Below are 18,752 nucleotides of genomic sequence, written 5' to 3'. Positions count from 1 at the left end.
TTCAACAAATAGCAATTGGGCCTTGGTTGTACCAGGGACAGGTTTTCACAACTCTGTGAGAAAGGTGGGGCTCACATGTTGAGCCTGTTTTCTGGATGAAGACGCCAACTATGTACTAGCCAGTTAAGACCAGACCTGAGACTACATGTGAGTCTGACCCACTCTTGCCCACAGCCAGATGGGAAATCTCTGAGAGGCGGGGCTGTTGTATAGGAAGAAGGGCTGTTCCTCAGCAGGTTGGCATGAGGTTCTCCACCTGTGAGAAACCTCTGGCTGGGCCGTAATGGGCTGGCTCTAGATCTGTGGTTCTCAAATGCTGATCCACAGCAGAATCACTGGGCACTTGTGATGGGTACAGACTCCAGGGCCCTACATCTATTCACAGAGCCCTGGAAGCTTCTGATGCTAGAGCAAAAATTATGCTTGAGAAGCACTTGCATAAAGCAATTTTAAAAATGGTTATTTCATCTAGCAAATATTTATTAAGCATCTAGCATATATCTACTATGTGCCAGATGAGTTTGGGGAATTCAATTCCCAATCTCTAGAATCTTGTAAGCATTGGTTCTCACAGATGGCCCTGAATCTGGCCATCTGCCTTGCCCAACTGATGCCCAGTGTTCACGAGGAAGGACCCCAGTTTGGTCAGTCTTGCCCAGGACTGCTAGTGTTTGCTACTCCCAGTGGTCCCTGCCACCCAACTTTAACACCCCACATCTGGGCCTGGGCCAGGGAGGTGCCTCAGGACCAGGGAGGTGTCCCAGTGGGACAGCTTAGGCCACAGTGGCTGCATCATGTTTCCCAGAAAGGCTACAATTCCTTGTCTCTTCAGTCCCCTAGCACCCTCTTAGTATAAAGAAAAGCAAATAGTGATTATAGCAATAGCATGTGAAAGGACCAAGGGTGCTTCATGTTGGGAAAACTTTAATCACAAAGCTCAAATGTATAAGTTAGGTCAACTAGCAAAACAATAAAACATGCTATTGGAGAATTATGTCAAAATTACCACCATGGGCAACTGTCACTGGATTTAAGATTTTATGTCCAAGTGCTGGAGATGTAGAGAGAACCAAGAATTCTCGCTCCTGCTTAGCTCAGAGGTTAGTGCCGTGGGGAGTTAGACATGGTCTCTAAAGCTGAGGGGAGCAGACAGGGCCTGGTTAGGGAGGCAGAGCTTTGTCAAAGGGTGGGAGTAGGGATGCTGTTCCAGGCAGCTGCCATTGCATGGGCAAAGGTACAGAGGTGGGACTGTACATGGTATGTTTTGGAAACAGAGACTAGTTGGCTGGAACATGGGTTTGCATATGGAAGTAGGGGGAAACAGCGTCAGGGGGGTGGGATAGAATGTTCTTAAATTACATGCCAGAGGTTTGTCCACAAATGCCTGTTAATGATTGGATTAAAAGGAAGTACAAGCGGGACTCTAAGATTATTTTGGAAAATCACCAGGATAAGATTCTCTGGAACAGAGCTGGGAAAGGAGAGAAATCAGAACATTTTGATAATGTGAATCATCTAGCCATCACAGATTATTGCCAAGCTGTTCCCCATCATAAAAATAACACAAAGCTTGAAGAGGATAAAGTAGGTATGTGGCTCTAGCAAGAGAGCTAAAAGGAATATGAGCATCAATGACAAGGGAGGTGTGAAGTCAAGCCAGGTAAGGATGGAAGTTTTCATGCACAGTGAGTAAAACACTCCTAAACGTGTACATCGAGTGCACTTGACCCAGGCTTCCTGATGGCAGAGCTGGTATCGACCCCTTAGCCTGGCCTCTCTGGTCAAAGCTCCCTGTAGTTTGTCTGAATCCCATCAGACATTCCATTACTGTACTCTTTGGCCAGAGCTGACTCTGGTCCCTGGAGCCTGCACACACGCCTGGGACGCCACATCTCTGTTCCCTATGGTCCCTCCAAGAGTCCCACATGGTAGGAATCCTGTCCCTGCCTTAGGGTAGGCTCCCACCCCTGCCTTGATCATAGCAATGCACTCTCTCTCCTCTCTCCTGCTAGCTCAGCATTTTGTGCCTGTCTGGACTGAGCCTTTCCTTTCTCTCTTCGCTTGTGGCTAAAAGTCCAATTTGTTTCCGTTCTCTCTAGAATGTCGGCATGAAGGCAGAGGACTCCTGAGTTCTGCAACCCCAAAGTCTAGCTCCGTACCTGCCCTACAAAAGGGTTCTGTAGATGTTTACTTATTAAACTGAACATTAGAGTACAAATGTTCTTTGAAACAATCTGGAGTTAGAGCTCAACACTTACGTGGTCAGGGGATGTGTGATTGGGTGAGAGGGCGAGAGTATGTCATAGGACCCTGGAGTAAGCATGGGGTGTGGTGTGGTGGGGGACTGGTGCAGTGTGCCATCAGAGACCTGAGCAGGGCACTGCCAGGCAAGTTCAGGCATACAGGAAGTCAGAGGCAGAGAGTAGGGGGGGCCTCATATGCTTCTTAGGAGCTGGAGTAAAACTTCAGATGATCCAAGCACAGGGGCCAGGCAGGGCACCCACGTAGGACACAAACAGGCCAGAAGATCTGTCTCAGGACAGTAGAGGGCTGGGAATAGAACCATCTCTAGAGAGTGGACCAAGTGGTTTGTGCACCTGAGGAGAAAATAAATGATGATTTCTATGGCTGGTAGCGTGGACTAATCCCCAATGTGATGGTATTTGGAGGGGGAGCCTTTGGGAGGTGATTAGAGTTAGATGAGGTCATGAGGGTGTGCCCTCATGACGGGAACAGTGCTTATAATTAGAGACTACAATAATGCTTATTCTTTTAAGAAGAGAGTCCAGATCTCTCTCTCCCCAGGAACATGCACTGAGGAAGGCCACATGAGGACACAGCATGAAGGCCCTGTCAGCAAGCCAGGAAGAGCACCCTCACCAGACTTGACCATGGTGGTACTCTGATCTCAGACGCAGCCTCCAGAATAGTGAGAAATATATGTCTATTGTTTAACCTGCCCAGTGTATGGCATTGTGTATTTTTTTCTAAAGATTTCATTTATTTATTTGAGAGGGTTGAGGGGAGGAGAGAGGGACAAGCAGACTCCACAATGAGTGCATAGCCCGACACGAGGCTTGATCCCACAACCTGGAGGTCCCGACCTGAGCCAAAATCAAGAGTTGGAGGCTTAACCAACTGAGCCACCTAGGCACCCCTGGCATTATTTTAATAACCTGGACCTACTAAGACAGGTGACTGGGATAGAAAGTGTAGAGTTGATGGGATCTTCTGAGGAAATCTCAAGGAGAGGCATCACGGCCCTAAGTATGCTCCAGAGCAGCTAGAGTAAGGCGGGGGGGGGGGGGGGGGGGGCGGGGCAGCTTGTACAAGCAGTGTGGGCGAGTATCCTTACTCTGCCACAATCACTGGGTCCCTTAAATGACCCCCCACACACACACACGCTATATACAATGTGCCTGGAAAACAGGGGGCTTTTTGAGAAAGTAAAGGTGAGAGAGGTGGGGGCCCAGGAACAGAACTCTTTCCTTGATGGTGGCAACGCAAATTCTCTGTAATGAAAATGCTCAGATGCTCTCTGCTTTTGATGCAGGCATGCACATCTCCACATTTCACAGAACTAGGGTGCTATACTCAGAAGGTGGACATCAGGCAACTCCAACCAGCCTCACATCCACACTAGCTATTCTGACATTTGTCAGGAGAAAGGGCCCCTGGAAGGCCACACAGACTTCCACCAAGAATGTGACCAAACAGCAGCTCCACATAATGAAAAGTAGAATGTGCTGCTTAATCGATTCAAGATCTAAGGGATATGCGAAGTAGTGGCCATTAGAAAAAAAATTACATCTTGAGCTTGAAGGTGGTTTGTTCAAAAATGCACTTTCTCCTGCCACTATTGCTCAGTTTCACGATATGAGTGAGCATCTCTGCTTGTTCTGCAGGGAAACATTGTTTGAGAATCACTGATTTATGAAGATTATACAAATATTTGTTGACCAAATGTACAAAGTATTCATGATGACACCGTATTATTTGTAATAATCAGTTCATGCAGGTGCTGCAGCAAGCCTTGCACATCCAGGAGATTTCGGTGCACACTCACATAGCCCTTGCATGGCTTAGTGCGCAGGGGCATGTGTGTTCATAAGGCTGCAGGGTGAGGACTGAGAGGCTCAGGGGGCAGAGCTGCGGGGGATTTCTGAGCAGGGGCGAACAATGAGACAGGATATTCTCAAGGTCTGAGCGGAAGGAGCCCACCAGTGACAGCCCTCCGCTGCCTGCATTCAGCGCTGCCATCCTCAAGGAACCTGCTGCTGTTGCCTACCTGCTTGGTCACTCTGTCTTCATCTGGGAAGAGCCACCATGAACCCCAGAGACAGAGCATTGATAGTGGCTCTGACACCGGCCTAACGAGAGGCCTATGTGAATAACTGTCTTTTGGTCTCATTGCAAACCAAGGTCTCTGCGGGGCCCCCGATACCACCTCAGTCCTATAACTTAAGTGGGGCCCTGGGGAGGAGGGCATGGCTGGACACTGGAGTCCCTCTGCTCAGACCTCAAACCATAGGTTGCAACAATGAGGAGACCACAGGTCAGTGACCTCATGCTTTTATTGACCAGAGTTGACCCACAACACATAGATTCCCTGGATGCCTGGGACCTCACTTTCTCTACCATGTCTATTACTGATGCTTCTCAGCAATGTGGACTCCATCGGAACTCGGCAACTGCACCTGTGTTTTCCTGGCTGGATCTCTTGGACTGTCTGAGAGCAGGGGCTTCATTGGCCCTCCTTTTTTTTTTAATCATTCACATACCTAGGACAGTGTTTCGCACACACATGTAGTTTGTCAAGGCTTCTTCCTAGTGTTTATACTTGTGACAGAGTAAGTATTGTGCATATATGTGTGAGCATACTTCACCCGCATGTATATGAGTGTGGTTATAACCCGCTATGTGCACATGTACATCACATATAGGGGACTATATATCCAGCCAGGGGCCCAAGGTACAAAATTCAAGGAGGCACTCATTCTCAGGGCCAGCTTTGCCCCTGCATTAGCCTGAGAGTGAGCGTGTCCTTAAATTTGGCCCTCAGGTTGCCTTTGTGTCTCACCCACCCTCATCCGAACCCCCACCTTGGGTGTATGTGTTAGTGTGTGTGTGTGTGTGTGTGTGTGTGTGTGTGTGGCTCTATAGTCTCTGTGTATGGGAGCATCTGTGTGGTGTATGTGTTCATATATTTGCCTGTGTGTCCATTTGTGTGTCCATGTGTGTTGATGCCTCTCCCTGGGCTTCAGCTGTCCCTGTCAGCAGGTGTGAGAGGCCCTTCTTCTCAGTTCCCTGGGCCATGGCCAGCACTATCTAGACTGGAGTCTGGCCTCACTCTACCCCAGGACACTCTGAAGGCTGCTCCAATATCACACAGAGAGCCCTGGTTGTAAGTGCAGAGCCTCAGCTGTGCCACTAAGCCCGCGGGGTCCGGAGCAAGGCATGCCTCTGTGAGTCTCAGTTTCCTGGTCAGGAAAATGTGGCAATGGGGTTTCGCCTGGGAACCCCTTCTCTCCTTGACCAACTCTGGGTCCAGGTAGATATTTGGTGTAACAAAACCCTAGGGAGCTCCAGGGCTGGGTGAGATCCACCCCCTCGCAGGTGTTCAGGTAGCCCACTCTAAAGGGGAAGAGCCACAGAGAGAAACATCTCTTTACAAAGCATCCCTTTACAAAGACTGCAAAACATGCCTTAAAAATAAAGTGCTGGCAGGCGCTGGGCACTGGTGAGGAGGGAAAGCTTTAGGGAAGGTGGCATCTGAGCCGGGCTGGTGGAAGATAGCTGGATAGGGGAGCCCCCGACTAATCCTGAGATCAGTCAGTCCTCACAGGAGCCTGCTGAGGCAGGAAACATGAGTCTACTTTTCTGCAGGTGTAAATGGTTGAATGGGGACTCAAACCCCCCACACCAGCCCCGTTGGCCTTTCTTTTTTTCCACCAGCAAAGGGAAGGATAGGCTCTCTGGTCTCAAGATGGGCACCATCTACAAGGGATGGATTGGTGAACACACACAAAATTGTCTGCAGACAATAGAAGGCTGTGCACGATTGTGTCCGTGCTGCGGTACAGACAGTGACTTCCAGGGAGGTGGGGACAGAGAGCAGTGTGGGCAGGGGCACGATGCGCTCCTGGCCTCAGATCTCTTGGGGAGATGGATACCTTCCAGCCAACAGGATCCAGCCAGCCAGGAACACAAATGTGAGAAAGCAATCAGAACAGCAACCGTGTCACTGCCAGCAGGATTCTTGAGAGCAGGTCTCATCTACAAAAGGGTGAGCTTGGGGATCTTCCTGGTGTGGGGCACTGTCATATCACCACAGAATGTGGTGACTGGAGGGACCTGCTCCTTGTCACACTGTCAAGGAGATGGGGGGGCCTAGAAGGGATAATCCTATAAGGTCTGCACATCTCTGAAAGTATGGGGGATATGCATCGGAGGTGTCCAGCAACCATTTGGATTTAGCAGATGTGGGCAAGTCTCCACAGCCTTTGCACCTACAGATGGGCAACATTTTACCATGAACCAGATAGCCATCCAACTCCAGAGTCTCAGTGTAGACCCCCACGGAGCTGGGGGAGCCTACACAGACTCCCATGCAGCCTTTCTGGAACAAGTGCTCCAGGGACCAACTAGACTCAAGAAAGCCAGATGAGCTTTATCTGTTGTCAGCAATAACGTGATTGGGTGGGGTGGCTATTGGAGATAAATGACCTTTGGTGTTCCCACCATTGGGGTTGTTAGTTCAGTCCTTGGCCTGCCACCGAACTGTTTGGTCTGATTTTTTCCCCTTCTGGTGCTATGGGTCTGTCCCCTTGACAGGGAATCACAAGACTCCAGCTGCCCTCCCCAAGGAGGTGCCACTCACCCCTGTCATTTACTTTGACCACCAGGGCAGCGAATGCCACCATTCCTGGCATGGTGTCCTGCACATCTTGGGTGGCCCCCACTAGGGTTTGTTACATTGAATCAAGCCCTGGACCCTCAAGTGCCAGCTGGCTCCTAGCTTGACTCCAGTATCTCTCCTGCCCTAACACTCTCCATCCCATCTTCATTCCTCCCCCTGTTTCCACCTCTAAGTCACAGACATGCCCAAGGACCTGCCAAGAGGTTGCCCCATGCCTGCCACCTCCATTTTGACAGGACCCAAGAACAATCCAATGTTAGCAGGGAAAACCAAAACAGCTGGAGTCAGTGATTTGGTGCTCAGCTAATTTTAAATGTCAACCAGGGTTTGCCATCATGACAAAGCTGTATTATTATTATACGAAGTAGGAAAATATAAGATGGGGGTGGGGTGGAGGGAGAAAGAGAGAATAGTGAATTAAAAAAAAATAAACATATAGTTCTGTGTCAATTAAGAACAGGTACCGAGATGTATCTTCATGTGGTCCTCTCTTACTACACCACAGCATAGCTGCACATACACTTTCACTCACGCAACCTCTAAGACCCTAAATTTTACTAAAGTCCTAGAATGTTTTGGATTCCAACATAAAGTCCATGGATAGGCCATTCTAGTGTTCCCCCTATGACTGGGTTTTCTGGGAAAATGAGGTAAGGAATCATTTTCCAGAACAGGCTGCGATAGCAGCTGATAATGGCCACGGGGGTCTGAGCCAGCACTTCCCACGTATCCTTTCATTTAATCCAACACCCCTGGGTAGTAGGTTTATTATTTTGTCCACTTGGAATACTTAAAAGATCTGTCCTAAATTTTAACTGGAACAAAGTTTTTTTTTTAATTTTTATTTACTTATGATAGTCACAGAGAGAGAGAGAGGCGCAGAGACACAGGCAGAGGGAGAAGCAGGCTCCATGCACCGGGAGCCCGACGTGGGACTCGATCCTGGGTCTCCAGGATTGCGTCCTGGGCCGAAGGCAGGCGCCAAACCGCTGTGCCACCCAGGGATCCCCTGGAACAAAGTTTTGATGCTGGGTTTCAAGCTACTTGTGGAGAGTTCCACAGGAAATGCTAAGACAATGCGATGTTTGGGTGTCTCCCCGGGAGAATTTTCGCAGACTCTCTTCCCTGGTGACCAGTATATGGAGCAGGAAAAAAAATTCTTGAGTAGCTGCTGTGTGCCAGGTAGGGATACTGGTCAAATTTTTAGTACTTTCTAGAAGCTCTGCAACATCTTCACATTTTATACCCACGAAGAATCCAAGCCCAGAGAGACAACTGACCTACCTAAGGTCACACAGGGACAAAACAGCAAGGTCCAGACAGGCAAAGCCTCCAAGGCATAGCCCCTCCTGCTGCCTGTAGAGATGGGTAGGCTCCCAGATGGCCCCGGCTTCAGTGACTTCCAAATCCCTCGCCCTCCTGATGCCTCCTGGCCCCGGAGTTTATTCTAGGAATAATAGTTCTGCTGTCCTAGAGAAGCTGAGAGATAAAAAAAAAAAAAAAAAAAAAAAAAAAGCAACACACACAGAGGACCCTGGGTGTGCAAACATGCAGTTCACATGATGACAGCAGATTAAGCTGTTTCTTAGATGCGTCACCCAACCAGCTCCCCGGCCTCTCTGCTGTGCTGGTCTGACAGCAACAATATGTCCCAGTGGACTAATTAGCACTAACTACTCAGGTCACTCCAAGGCCACTTAGGAGAACAAGTGCAAAAGAAAAACTGATGAGCATTGTGGCTGAAAACAGGAGAAGAAAGACAAGAGTTAAAAGAAGGGAGAGAAAAAAATATTTGTTTCTTTTCTTTCTCAGTCTTTCTGCTTAAACCATAGATTTTTTTTTTTTTATCCAAGAAATGCAAACAACTCCAGGAACTGGGCAGCTTCTCTCACAGGAAAAAGGGCAACATTAAAATGACCAGCTAATGTTACAAGATGAACCACAGAGGAGGCTCTGAAGGAGCAGACAATTTGGTTCTGAACCCCTGAGTGAGAGATACCTCGAGGAAGCAGCAGAGGGAACGAACCCAAGCTCAAGGAAATGAGAAACGGCTCCTCAAGTCCTCAGGACTGGCTGCTGGTGGACCCGACACCTGTGATGTCCCCTGACTTCGTGGGTGAGACTTCGCAGTAACTTTGAAACTTCCATCACACCCACTAACTCATTAGTCTCTGAAGTGGACCCAGGTAGGCAGGCCACGTATGGTTTGCAGATGCCAAGGGACTAGTTCCTTGCTGGCCTATGATAAATGGAGGTGCCAGAGGATAGCTCCCTCGCTCCCTTTTTTTGGTGCAGGTGGAAACATGGCAGCTTTGGGGGCATGCATTAAAAAAAAAAAAGCCTCTCTCTCTGCCTTTCTTAGGGGCTGATCATCTTTCTCCTCACAGCGACCTCCAGGAGGGACATCCTGAGAGGAACCACTTCTCCCACTGTGCAGATGAGAAGATGGAGAGCTGTACTGAAAAGGATCTATTCTAATGAGTGGAGAGTTAGGGACCCTGGCAAGGAGAAAAAGCTGAAAGACTGAAGGCCCTGCCTGTTGCTGTCACTATTGCTGTTCGTACAGACCCTTATGTCCTCTCACGGAGGGTTCTGGCCTGACTTCCCAGTGGAGTCGCAGGTGTGAACCATCCAATGGGTGGTTCACAACAGGGAGTTTGGATGATTTGGATGTCAGGAAGGTGGGCAGGAAGCAGGAGCGTTAGAGTCCGCTCAGCCTCTCTTAGCATCAGTTCCCTCCTCTTCTGCAAAAATGTCAAACACAATATGTGCCTGGTAGAGTCATGGGAATTAAATTAGAGGATGGTATGCCCTCTCCAGTGGAACACCATACCAAGAGGAGCCCTCGGAGATACTAACACAGCTTTCATTTACCGAGGGCTCACTCAGTGCCAGGGTGTGCTGAGCTCTTTGTGTGTGACTTCTCTTTCTTTGACTATAAAAGTGGCATTGGCAGAGCTGGAGCGGCCGTAGGGCTGACTGTGCTGAGCCTTGAAGCAAGATGCAAGACTTGGCATCTTATGTGGCTTTCAGGACTAGGGAGGGATTGTGAGGAATGAACACAGAAACAGAACCCACGTATCCTTGGGGGAACTCCTGAACTTCCTTCCCCTTGATCTTGGACATGCCTCAGTAGGGAGATGCTGGTTTCTGCCCAGCCCCATTCCTGGGGAAGGAGCCCCAGTCCAGGAAAAGCCTAGTAACTCAGTGACATGAATTGTGGGTTTAAAATAGAAAACTTGGGCAGCCCGGGTGGCTCAGCGGTTTAGTGTAGCCTTCAGCCCAGTGTGTGATCCTGGAGACTGGGGATCGAGTCCCATGGCAGGCTCCCTGCATGGAGCCTGCTGCTCCCTCTGCCTGTGTCTCTGCCTCTCTCTCTGTGTGTGTCTCTCATGAATAAGTAAATAAAATATTTTAAAAAATAAAATAAAATAGAAAACTTCCTGGGAAGAATTTTCTGGGTCCTGGCCCTTGTAAGAGACATTTGTTCATCATGTTCCCCACCTGGCCAAAGGAGAGATCTAGAGGGGCTTTCAAAAAACCCAAACAGGCTTGTCAACCCTAACTGTAGACCTCAGGAAATAGTTACAACCCTCAAAGATCTACTTAAAAGTGCCATGACCACAGATAAATAAGGAGGAGCAGAGGCTTCTGCTCACCTATCCCTATCCAGAGATTCCATCACTGATCACAGACTGAATGAGCTGGGATCGGCCTGGCATAGTGGAGCTTTCAGGAACCAGGAGACCCCTGGATGGCTGTTCTCTTCTGCTGCCTCAAAGAGCAACATCTAGAACCTCTGCAGGTGCCAGTGTGGTCACTGCACACACTTCCTAGGCAACATGTCTTCTAGCTCCTTCTCCAAAAGAATGCAGGGTACAAAGTGTTCCAGTCTGAACCCAGAAAAGAGTCACCCCCCCCAAAAAAACTCTGAGTATGGGTGTGCATTCTCCTCTTTTTATGGAATGTTTTACATCCTCAAGTTCTATCTCTGAAGGGAGTGGGGGCCGGTGGAGGCCAGTGACTCAGCTGGTCCCCAAGTTTCAGCTAAAACAAAAACCAACTGCAGTCTTGAATAAGAATGCATTCTCCTGTTCTCTCCTTTGAAAAATCATCTTTTTTTTTTTTTCCTTAAACGAAATTTGCTTTTATCTTTTGGCTCCTTGTGTACCCAGAACCACAGAGCTCAAAGCTTTCTCAGCGCAACTGAGAACTCTTGGACTGATAAATAGAGCAGCTTTAAAATGCTTAGAACTGAAGACAGACCAACTGTGGAGAGAGAAAGTAAACACATCCATGCACCAGTCAACCCTAGCAAGCTCCTCGCTGAGATTACAAACTGCAGTTCCTGCCTGAGCTGGCGAGGATGCTGGGGCGGGCTGCTGTGTGTGTGGGGGTGTGCAGAGCCACAAAGCAGGGTCCTCTGCCTCAGTAGTTGTGCCCCAGGGAAGATGGGTCACCTGGGAGTCTGCTCAGGACCAGGTTTGGATGTTTCTAAGCATAACAGACCCTGCTGATGTGTTTCCCACTGGTTTCACACTTGGAATTGTCCCAAGAGAAGAGGGGACCAGCTTCATTCTGATGTAAAGGATCTCATCTTCCTCACTCCACATTCTTTGTGTGCTGGTGAATTTCACCAGCGAGAAAATTAGGACTTTTCACAAAACAGAATACGATCATGACATCATTTGATAGAGGGATATTTGAAGAACTATTCCTATGAAGAATCAATACTTTAAATATCCCCCTCTCCTGGAAACACACACACACACACACACACACACACACACACACACACAAATTGTTTTTATGAGAACCAATTAATAAATGCTAATTCATTCAGGCATATCTCGACTAAATTACTGTTTCATTTAATTGCGGGGGAATTTTCCATTACTAAACTCTCCCTTGCTGATTTTTTTTGCATTATTTATATATTTTTTTCAGTTTCACTAATAGTGAGATTGGTATGTGATATTATCTGCTGTTTGTATGTCTTAAATTTCTTTTTTCATTTAAAATGTTTCCTCATTCTTGCAGCTCCACGTAATCTGGGAGAAACATCATTAAAAGCAGACAAGATTTTATACATAAATGAAAAAGGCACTGCCTGAAATTAACCTGGCAGGAGTGCATCTTGTCTGATGGTGCTGCTCTCATTTCAGGCGTGCATGAGTGTGTGCAAGTATGTGTCTCCACTTTGGGTGTGCGTGGCAACGTTTTCCTGTCAATGAGTCACCAGTCTATCTGCGGAAAGATTGCGAGTATACCGCTAGGAATGAAGATCACAGGGGTTTTAATAATAAATAAAAATAACGCTCAAATCTCTCTGTAAACCCCCAGAACACAATGTGTATTTTCTTGCTTCCTTTTTATGGATACCAAATCAAGACTTTGATATCTAGACACCCAAGAGCCAGACCAGCTGGCTCCTGAAAATCCTGCCTCTTTTCATGCATAGAAAAGTGGGGGAGATTCCAGTGGTGTTTAGGGGTTACTTAGGGACTGTGGTAGAGATCCGTGTTCAAAAGGATGTGTTTTGAAGTAGAATTCCCATTTTCTTATATTGAATGACAAAGGTCCTGTGCACCTGGCTACCTTCTCTTCTGAAATAAGTTCTTTTCATTTTTATTCTCTACAGCCACCTTCTCCCTCTCACTTCTCTCCCTCCCCCATTGCCTCCTGTCAGGGTCTTTCTTTTTCTCTTTTTTCTGTCCCTTCTTTCTCTTTCACGGTAACATATTCCGAGGATGTGAATGATTAAACTGTTTACTCCGAGGTTTAAGTACGAAAAGGCATGTCACCGAAGTAAAGTTTCACCTTCATACCCAACTCTATCAATAATTACAGAACAGGGATGATGATTAGTAAATCTTTCTTACAATTAGCTCTTGCGAAAATGATGCCATTTATTCTGAGCATTCTGAGTTCTACTGATTTCACTTTTCACAAAAATTAATCACAAAGCATAGTAACCTCCAAAATGAAGTCAGCCTATAAAGAGATTGTGAGGAAGCCAGAAAAATATATACCCAGTGAACATGTACCCCATTAAAATTAGAGCTTTGAAGCCATGAAGAGAAAGTTTTGACATATTATTATATTAGTGGATGATCTCCTTTGAATAAAAATGTCACAATAATTAAAATTTCATGAGACTGATTTTTTTTTTTTTGGTTTTGTTTTCCTTCACTTCCTTTGTCCTCTTCAGCAAAATTAAGGCAGAGTCTTTTTGGGTACAGACTGATAAAATTAATTAACTTTTTTTCCACCCCAAAAATGTCCCAAATAAATGCTTCCAATAGACATCAAAAAAGTGTCAATTAGAAATAATTACTTCTTATCAATCAGTGGAGCAATTAAAGTGACAAAGCTTAAAAAGATACTTATCTTAAAACTAATTCACAAGGTAGCTAAATTATCTCCTAATTAACTTGCATTGAGGAGGGTGGGAGGATGGACCATCTCGAAACAAAGATGAATTGAGGAACCCCAATACCTCTTTATGCTCCTTGAGACTGTTTCCCATCCGGAGACCTTGTTTGCAACCCAGGCAAGAAACCTGGGGGAAAAAAACCCCAGATCCTTCCCCAATGCATTTGGTTCCCTTTCCTCCTTTCTAAAACCAAGATGAGGGAATAGGGCTTTGCATATCTGACCTAGCAAGAGGCTCGTTCATCCTTGATCTTAAGTTTTATTTTATCACTTGAATAACCTATTTTCAGCAGCTGGGGAAGAGGGCTGCTGCAAGTTATTGCACATAACTTTTAATGACAACCTGCTTGCTTTTACTAAACTCTCTTCCTCGTTGATGACGGTATTGTTTTCATTATAACAATTATGTGGCATTTATCTTTAAACATTAAAAAAAAAAGGTTTTGCTTTAGAGGACCTTTGTTCCCTGATGCTACAAAATTCCCAGTAGATTTTACAGAACGTTCAGCCCATTGCTGACCAGCGCAATCAGAATAACTGCCTATGCGCTCTCCACAGCCCTTCCCGAATAAAAGTTGTAGGAAAAAAAAAAAATTAAGACCTCATTTCAAAGCAAGATCAGCCGAGAGTAAGCTGAGGATGAGCTGCAGCCAGCCCAGTGGGCAGAGGCTGCACAGGAAACTTTGCTCAGGCTTCTCTGGTTTTTGGAAACCCTGTGCTCAGCCTCGGTCCCGCGAAAAGCCCCGGGGCAGCCTGCGCCCCAGCATTCTGCTTCAGAGAAAACTTAAATAGAAGCTTTCCAGGCAAAGCCAAACTCAGGAATGGAAGTGCCCGGGGAAAAGAGGGAAGCTGCTAAACCTGAGAAATGAGCTTATAAAAATAGGAGGAGTCAGTTTATGAATTTATCTTTAAACATAGGCAATAGGTGTTAAGTAAACTGGTTAGCAAGACGGAGGACTCTGGCTCAGGTTTTCATGACAATTTAGAAAAGAAATGGGATAGCCTTGAAACGTTTGAGCTGTGTTTTAGGCAGTTTTCTTCTGTTTTATTAGCATTAAATTAAACGAAAGGAGAAAGGCTCATTTTTCCCTCCTTGCAGCTTTATTTCTTTTTATTTGTTTGGGGTGAGGGGGGAAGGTTTAGAAGTAGCCCCTCTGCCTTCCTTAAACGGAAAAATACCTCTGCCCTGGCCCTGCCAGGGAGTGGACGGCTCTCTTCCCCCAACCCAAGGACCATTCGCATCTGAGCCAGTAGGAAATCGGCCTCTCATCTTCTGGGCCTGTTGCTGATTGAAAATAAAGTAAAAATAAATGGTGCCCTCCCACTCCCACTCCCCCTTTTCCTTCTTTTATCCCCATTTAATCTAGCGAGTGCTTCTAGAATGAAAATAAGTAGCGAAAACAAAATCAAGCCAGCCCAAGGGACCGTGACCTCGTCTTATTTCTAGCAGCAACAGAGGGAGAGGTAAAATCGAGGTCCCAGGGCATCCACTCCTACCATCGCCTGAAAGGTCAGGGGAAGGTCGGGCTGCGGGCGAGGGGAGACGGAGTGGGGAACCGAGCGGAAGCGGCTGGACCAGGCTGGCTTAGGATAGGGCAGTAAGCGCTGAGCGCTCGGCCTCGGGCACCGTCCTGATCCCGAGGCAAGGGCGACGTCCCGTATTGTCCCCGGGTTTGGTTAATGACCGAGGGGCTAAAATCTGGTCTCGGCCTCAGAAAGTGGTCAAGGAGCGCGGCGGGGCGAGGGGTGCCAGCCAGGTCCGCTGGGTTCGGGGCTCGCGATCCCGCGGCTGCCGGGGAGGGCCGCGAGGTCTCTACCGCCGCGAGGTCTCTACCGCCGCGAGGTCTCTACTGCGCGCCCCGAGAGGCGGCCGGGACGGCTGCGGCCGCGCTCTCCTCGGGGAACTGCGGGTGGGGAGGCAGCGGACTGCTGACTCCGTCTCCCACTCTAGAGCGAACCAGAATGACCAACCTTCCGGCGCCTCGCGGGGTTCCCCGCACCCCTAGTTGCGGAGCCGCGGCCCCGGGACCCGAGGCTGCGCGGCCAAGCTCGGATTCGCGGCGCTCTCGGCTAAATAGAGATCTCAGCCGCGCGCCGCGCCCGATCCGACCCTGCTTATTATAACAAATGTCCCGTTTGCCGAGCGGGACTTCATATTCGCCGAGAATTCATCTGAAATATTGATTTCCTCTCACTTCGCCGGCCCAAATCGATAGCGCTGCGCCCTGGCCCCATAAATCGCCTTCCCCGCGGCCGGCCCGGCTCCATCCATCACCGCGGGCCGGGCCGCGCCTCTGCCCTCTGTCCACACTCGCTGCGCGCCCGGGCGGCCGTGCCCACCGCGCCCACCGCGCCCACCCGCCCCGACCCCGGGGCCCCGTCTCCTTAACACCTTTCTCCCCAACCCCCAGCCCGGCCTGGGCCGGGAGGCGGGGGAGAGCAGGCGCCGCGGCCGGGACCCCGGAGCGCTCTGGAAGGCCCTGGGCCGGGGCGCCGCTGGGGAGGGGGTTCGGCCCCGCGGGCAGCTCGGTGCTCGCAGGCCGGACGCCCCGCGCGCGGCTCCCCGCCTGCCCCCGGCTCGGCAAGGAGCAGTCCGAGAGCAGCCGGCCGAGTGCACTCAGAGGCCCCCAGGCCCCGGGCCGCGAGATTCTTTCCCGCTGGCTTGAGGGGTGCGTGGGGCTCACGGTCCCGCCGGGCCAAGAGGGTCAGCCGGGGGCAAGAGCCGCGCGCACCCTGGCACAAGGGCTTAGAGGTCGGGGGCGGCCCAGGGCCCGAGAGGCGCAGGGTGTCCGCTCTCGGGGGCCGTGCAAGACAGGGGTGGGGCGCGAGGGACACCCCTCTGACCCGCACGGAGAGCTCCTCACCGCTCCGTGTGGTCCGCAGAAACCGAGGCCTGGGGAGGGCGGCCCGCCGGGCCGGGCCGGGCGAGGGGGACCTCGGGGCCTGAGAACGGCGAGATGGCCGCAGCGGAGAGCTAGGCCAGCGGCGCCCCCAGCTGCGTCCCCGCGCAGGTGGGTCCCACGAGCCCGGAGCGTGAGCTCCCCAGCCCCACCGACCCGGGCGCACGCACGGACGCACGGCGACGCGGGGGCTCCGGGGTCCCGGCAACGCCGCGTCCTTACCGGATCTGATGGAGTTGTGCGGCATCGCCGGGGAGTCGCTCGCAGCCCGCCGAGGGCTCAGGGCTTCCTCGCGCAGGTCCCCGCCGCGCCCGCCGCCACGCCGCTGCCCTGCACAGACCCAGGGGAAGGGGCATGAGATTCGATGTCCCCTGTCTTATGCCTTCTCCCCAGGCCCTATCCCTTAGGCTCTCATCACGCGGCAGGAGTCGGAGGATTTTTAGGCGAAGGGTGGCCCGCTCGCCCGGCTTAACACACGTTTGCCCGGAGGATCCGGGATTGGGTGTCCTCTGAGGAAGCCCCAAACTCCAGAGCGGGTGTTTTGCCCCAGCCTCATCCAGTTTAACTTAGGAAGGGAAAAGCTCCCAGGCTTCCTGGGCCCCTCTCCCTTCCCGAATCACCTCTGTCCCCCAGTCTGCTTTCGGCCAACCCCTGGGCAGCCTACCTGGCCGGCAGGCCACAGGCCCTCACTGCCTGGGTCCGCCCGCCCGCCGAGGGTGCCCTGGGCCCTGCTGTCTCTCCTCGTTCTGAAGTTTGTTCCCATCCACCCGGCATCGCCGACCGGTTTTATCCCGCCAGGGCCCTGAGAGATGGGTCTGGAGAGGCTCGCAGGCCGCGGATTGGCTGGCTGGGTGCAGGGGGGTGCGGGAAGGGGAGGATTTTGCAAGGGGGACATGGCTGAGTGGACTCAGGAGTTAGAAACATTCGCTGGAGCTTCTGTTTCCAGCGGAGAGAGGAGAGGGAGGCAGCTGAGCCCTACCTCAGCAGGCCTGGAAATATTGGAGGAGTGGGAGATGGAGACCTCAGAGCCCAAGCATGAGGGTCTCGGGTTCTTCTTGGGGTCACTGACCACCAGAAGTCAGAGACACAGTTTCTCTGTGACATCCTGCATCCCTTCTCTCACCTCTGCTCTGCTCTGTGGAAGCAACCTTTCCTTTTGTAGGAGGGAACTTTGGTTTTTAAGCCTGTTTCTTAAGGTACAAAGAAGTCTGCCAATAGGACTGGAGACAGCAAGGTCCCATCTTCTCACCCCTTGTGTGGACTTCTTCCAGACAGAACCCCAAACAGCCCCAGAACTCATTGCCTCCATATCACTCAGACAGGAGCCATACCCTCACCTTTATTAGGTTGGTGAACATGGTCCTATAACCTATTGTACAGGGCTTCTCCTCTTCCCAAACACATGCAGCCACCAGCCAGCCCTCTTTCTTGCTCCTTGAAGATTTTGAACTTGGGAGAACAGCTCAGAGGGTGGGCAGTGGGGCTCTAGATTTCACTTCAACATGGAAGGGTGTCAGCCAGCCAGCAACAGGACTGAGCTGACCTCTGGCCAGCTCTGGTCTGTGGGAATCAGGACCCTTGGGAGCTGGGGGCCTGCATGTGGATAAGAAGGGGTGTCTTGAATAGGAATGAGCTGACTCCTCTTTGGTCACAGGTTTTCTCTTCTGTCCAGGAGGCTGGGTTCAGGGAAGATGGTGTGTGCAAACAAATGTGCTGGAGCACCTGTGCTGGAGCACCTGCAGGCTGGGGCCGTGGGCAGGGCCTGGACTCCTTAGTCTCAGACCAGATGGCCAGACTCAGGAGCACAGGTCTCTGGCCTGGAGGGGTACAGAGGCCAGAGATGCTGGAGTGAGAGGGGAGTGAAGGAGCAGAAAGGAGTTATTCAGGGGGATGTGCATGTTCCTGTACACATGTGTGCACCCACGTGAGTAAAAAAAAAACCACACTTTTTCTTAATGAAAAAGAAAGTTTTCTCTTTCAGGTTAATCCACTTCTTCCTCCCACCCAGACTTTCTCGATTTAGTAGAGATTAATCATTTTTTGAAAAGAAAGAGAGGAGAATATGCATGTCCCCTAAGTGGATTCTCCACATTCGTAATAATGGCTCTAAACAAAAACAATAAGGGCTTTACTGTGTTAAAAGTTTCTTCAAAATTGGTATTTAAAATTGCTCTGTGGTTTCCAAATGTCCAGATACTGTACTTCTCTAGTAAGACCTTCCTGGGGAGAGAAGATCAAGGGTGTTGGGATGGAAGTGGACCTCAGTGCAGGTCCCACGGCCACTACCATGGGCCAGTTGGCTGCTCTGGTGCCCAGCCTGCCTCTGTAGGGGAGCTGTGGGGCAGCAGAGGGGAAGGCAGAGACTGTCCACTCAGGCTCCCTCCTACCAAGGAGGCAGTGCCCAGCTGAGCCGGACAAGCCCTTACCCAAACATTTCTGCAAACCTCAGAAGGTCTTCCCAAGCCAAGGGGCAATAGGTACCAATCACCATGGAAATT

The 18,752-nt window shown here is 50.2% G+C and overlaps 1 protein-coding gene across 21 annotated transcripts in view; it reads right to left on the bottom strand.

Moving 5' to 3' along the window:
- PAX8 (paired box 8) overlaps positions 1 to 17,034 on the bottom strand; it is a 57,216-nt gene extending 40,182 nt beyond the window's left edge. For 17 of the 21 annotated variants that reach the window (XM_077843236.1, XM_077843229.1, XM_077843242.1 and 14 more), the window contains exons 1-2: positions 16,477 to 16,584; positions 14,534 to 14,639 (exon numbers count right to left, since the gene is read on the bottom strand). In XM_077843236.1, the coding sequence (XP_077699362.1) occupies positions 14,534 to 14,624 (91 nt within the window). In that variant the 5' untranslated portion in view covers positions 14,625 to 14,639; positions 16,477 to 16,584. Of the gene's footprint in view, positions 1 to 14,533; positions 14,640 to 16,476; positions 16,585 to 16,874 lie in introns of those variants that run through there. The other 4 variants (XM_077843234.1, XM_077843238.1, XM_077843235.1 and 1 more) reach the window with 3 other exon arrangements.
- Between the last annotated feature and the right edge of the window lie 1,718 nt (positions 17,035 to 18,752).

This window comes from Canis aureus, chromosome 12 (assembly GCF_053574225.1).
Source record: "Canis aureus isolate CA01 chromosome 12, VMU_Caureus_v.1.0, whole genome shotgun sequence".
NCBI lineage: Eukaryota > Metazoa > Chordata > Mammalia > Carnivora > Canidae > Canis > Canis aureus.
This window is presented reverse-complemented; position numbering and strand designations above follow the sequence as displayed.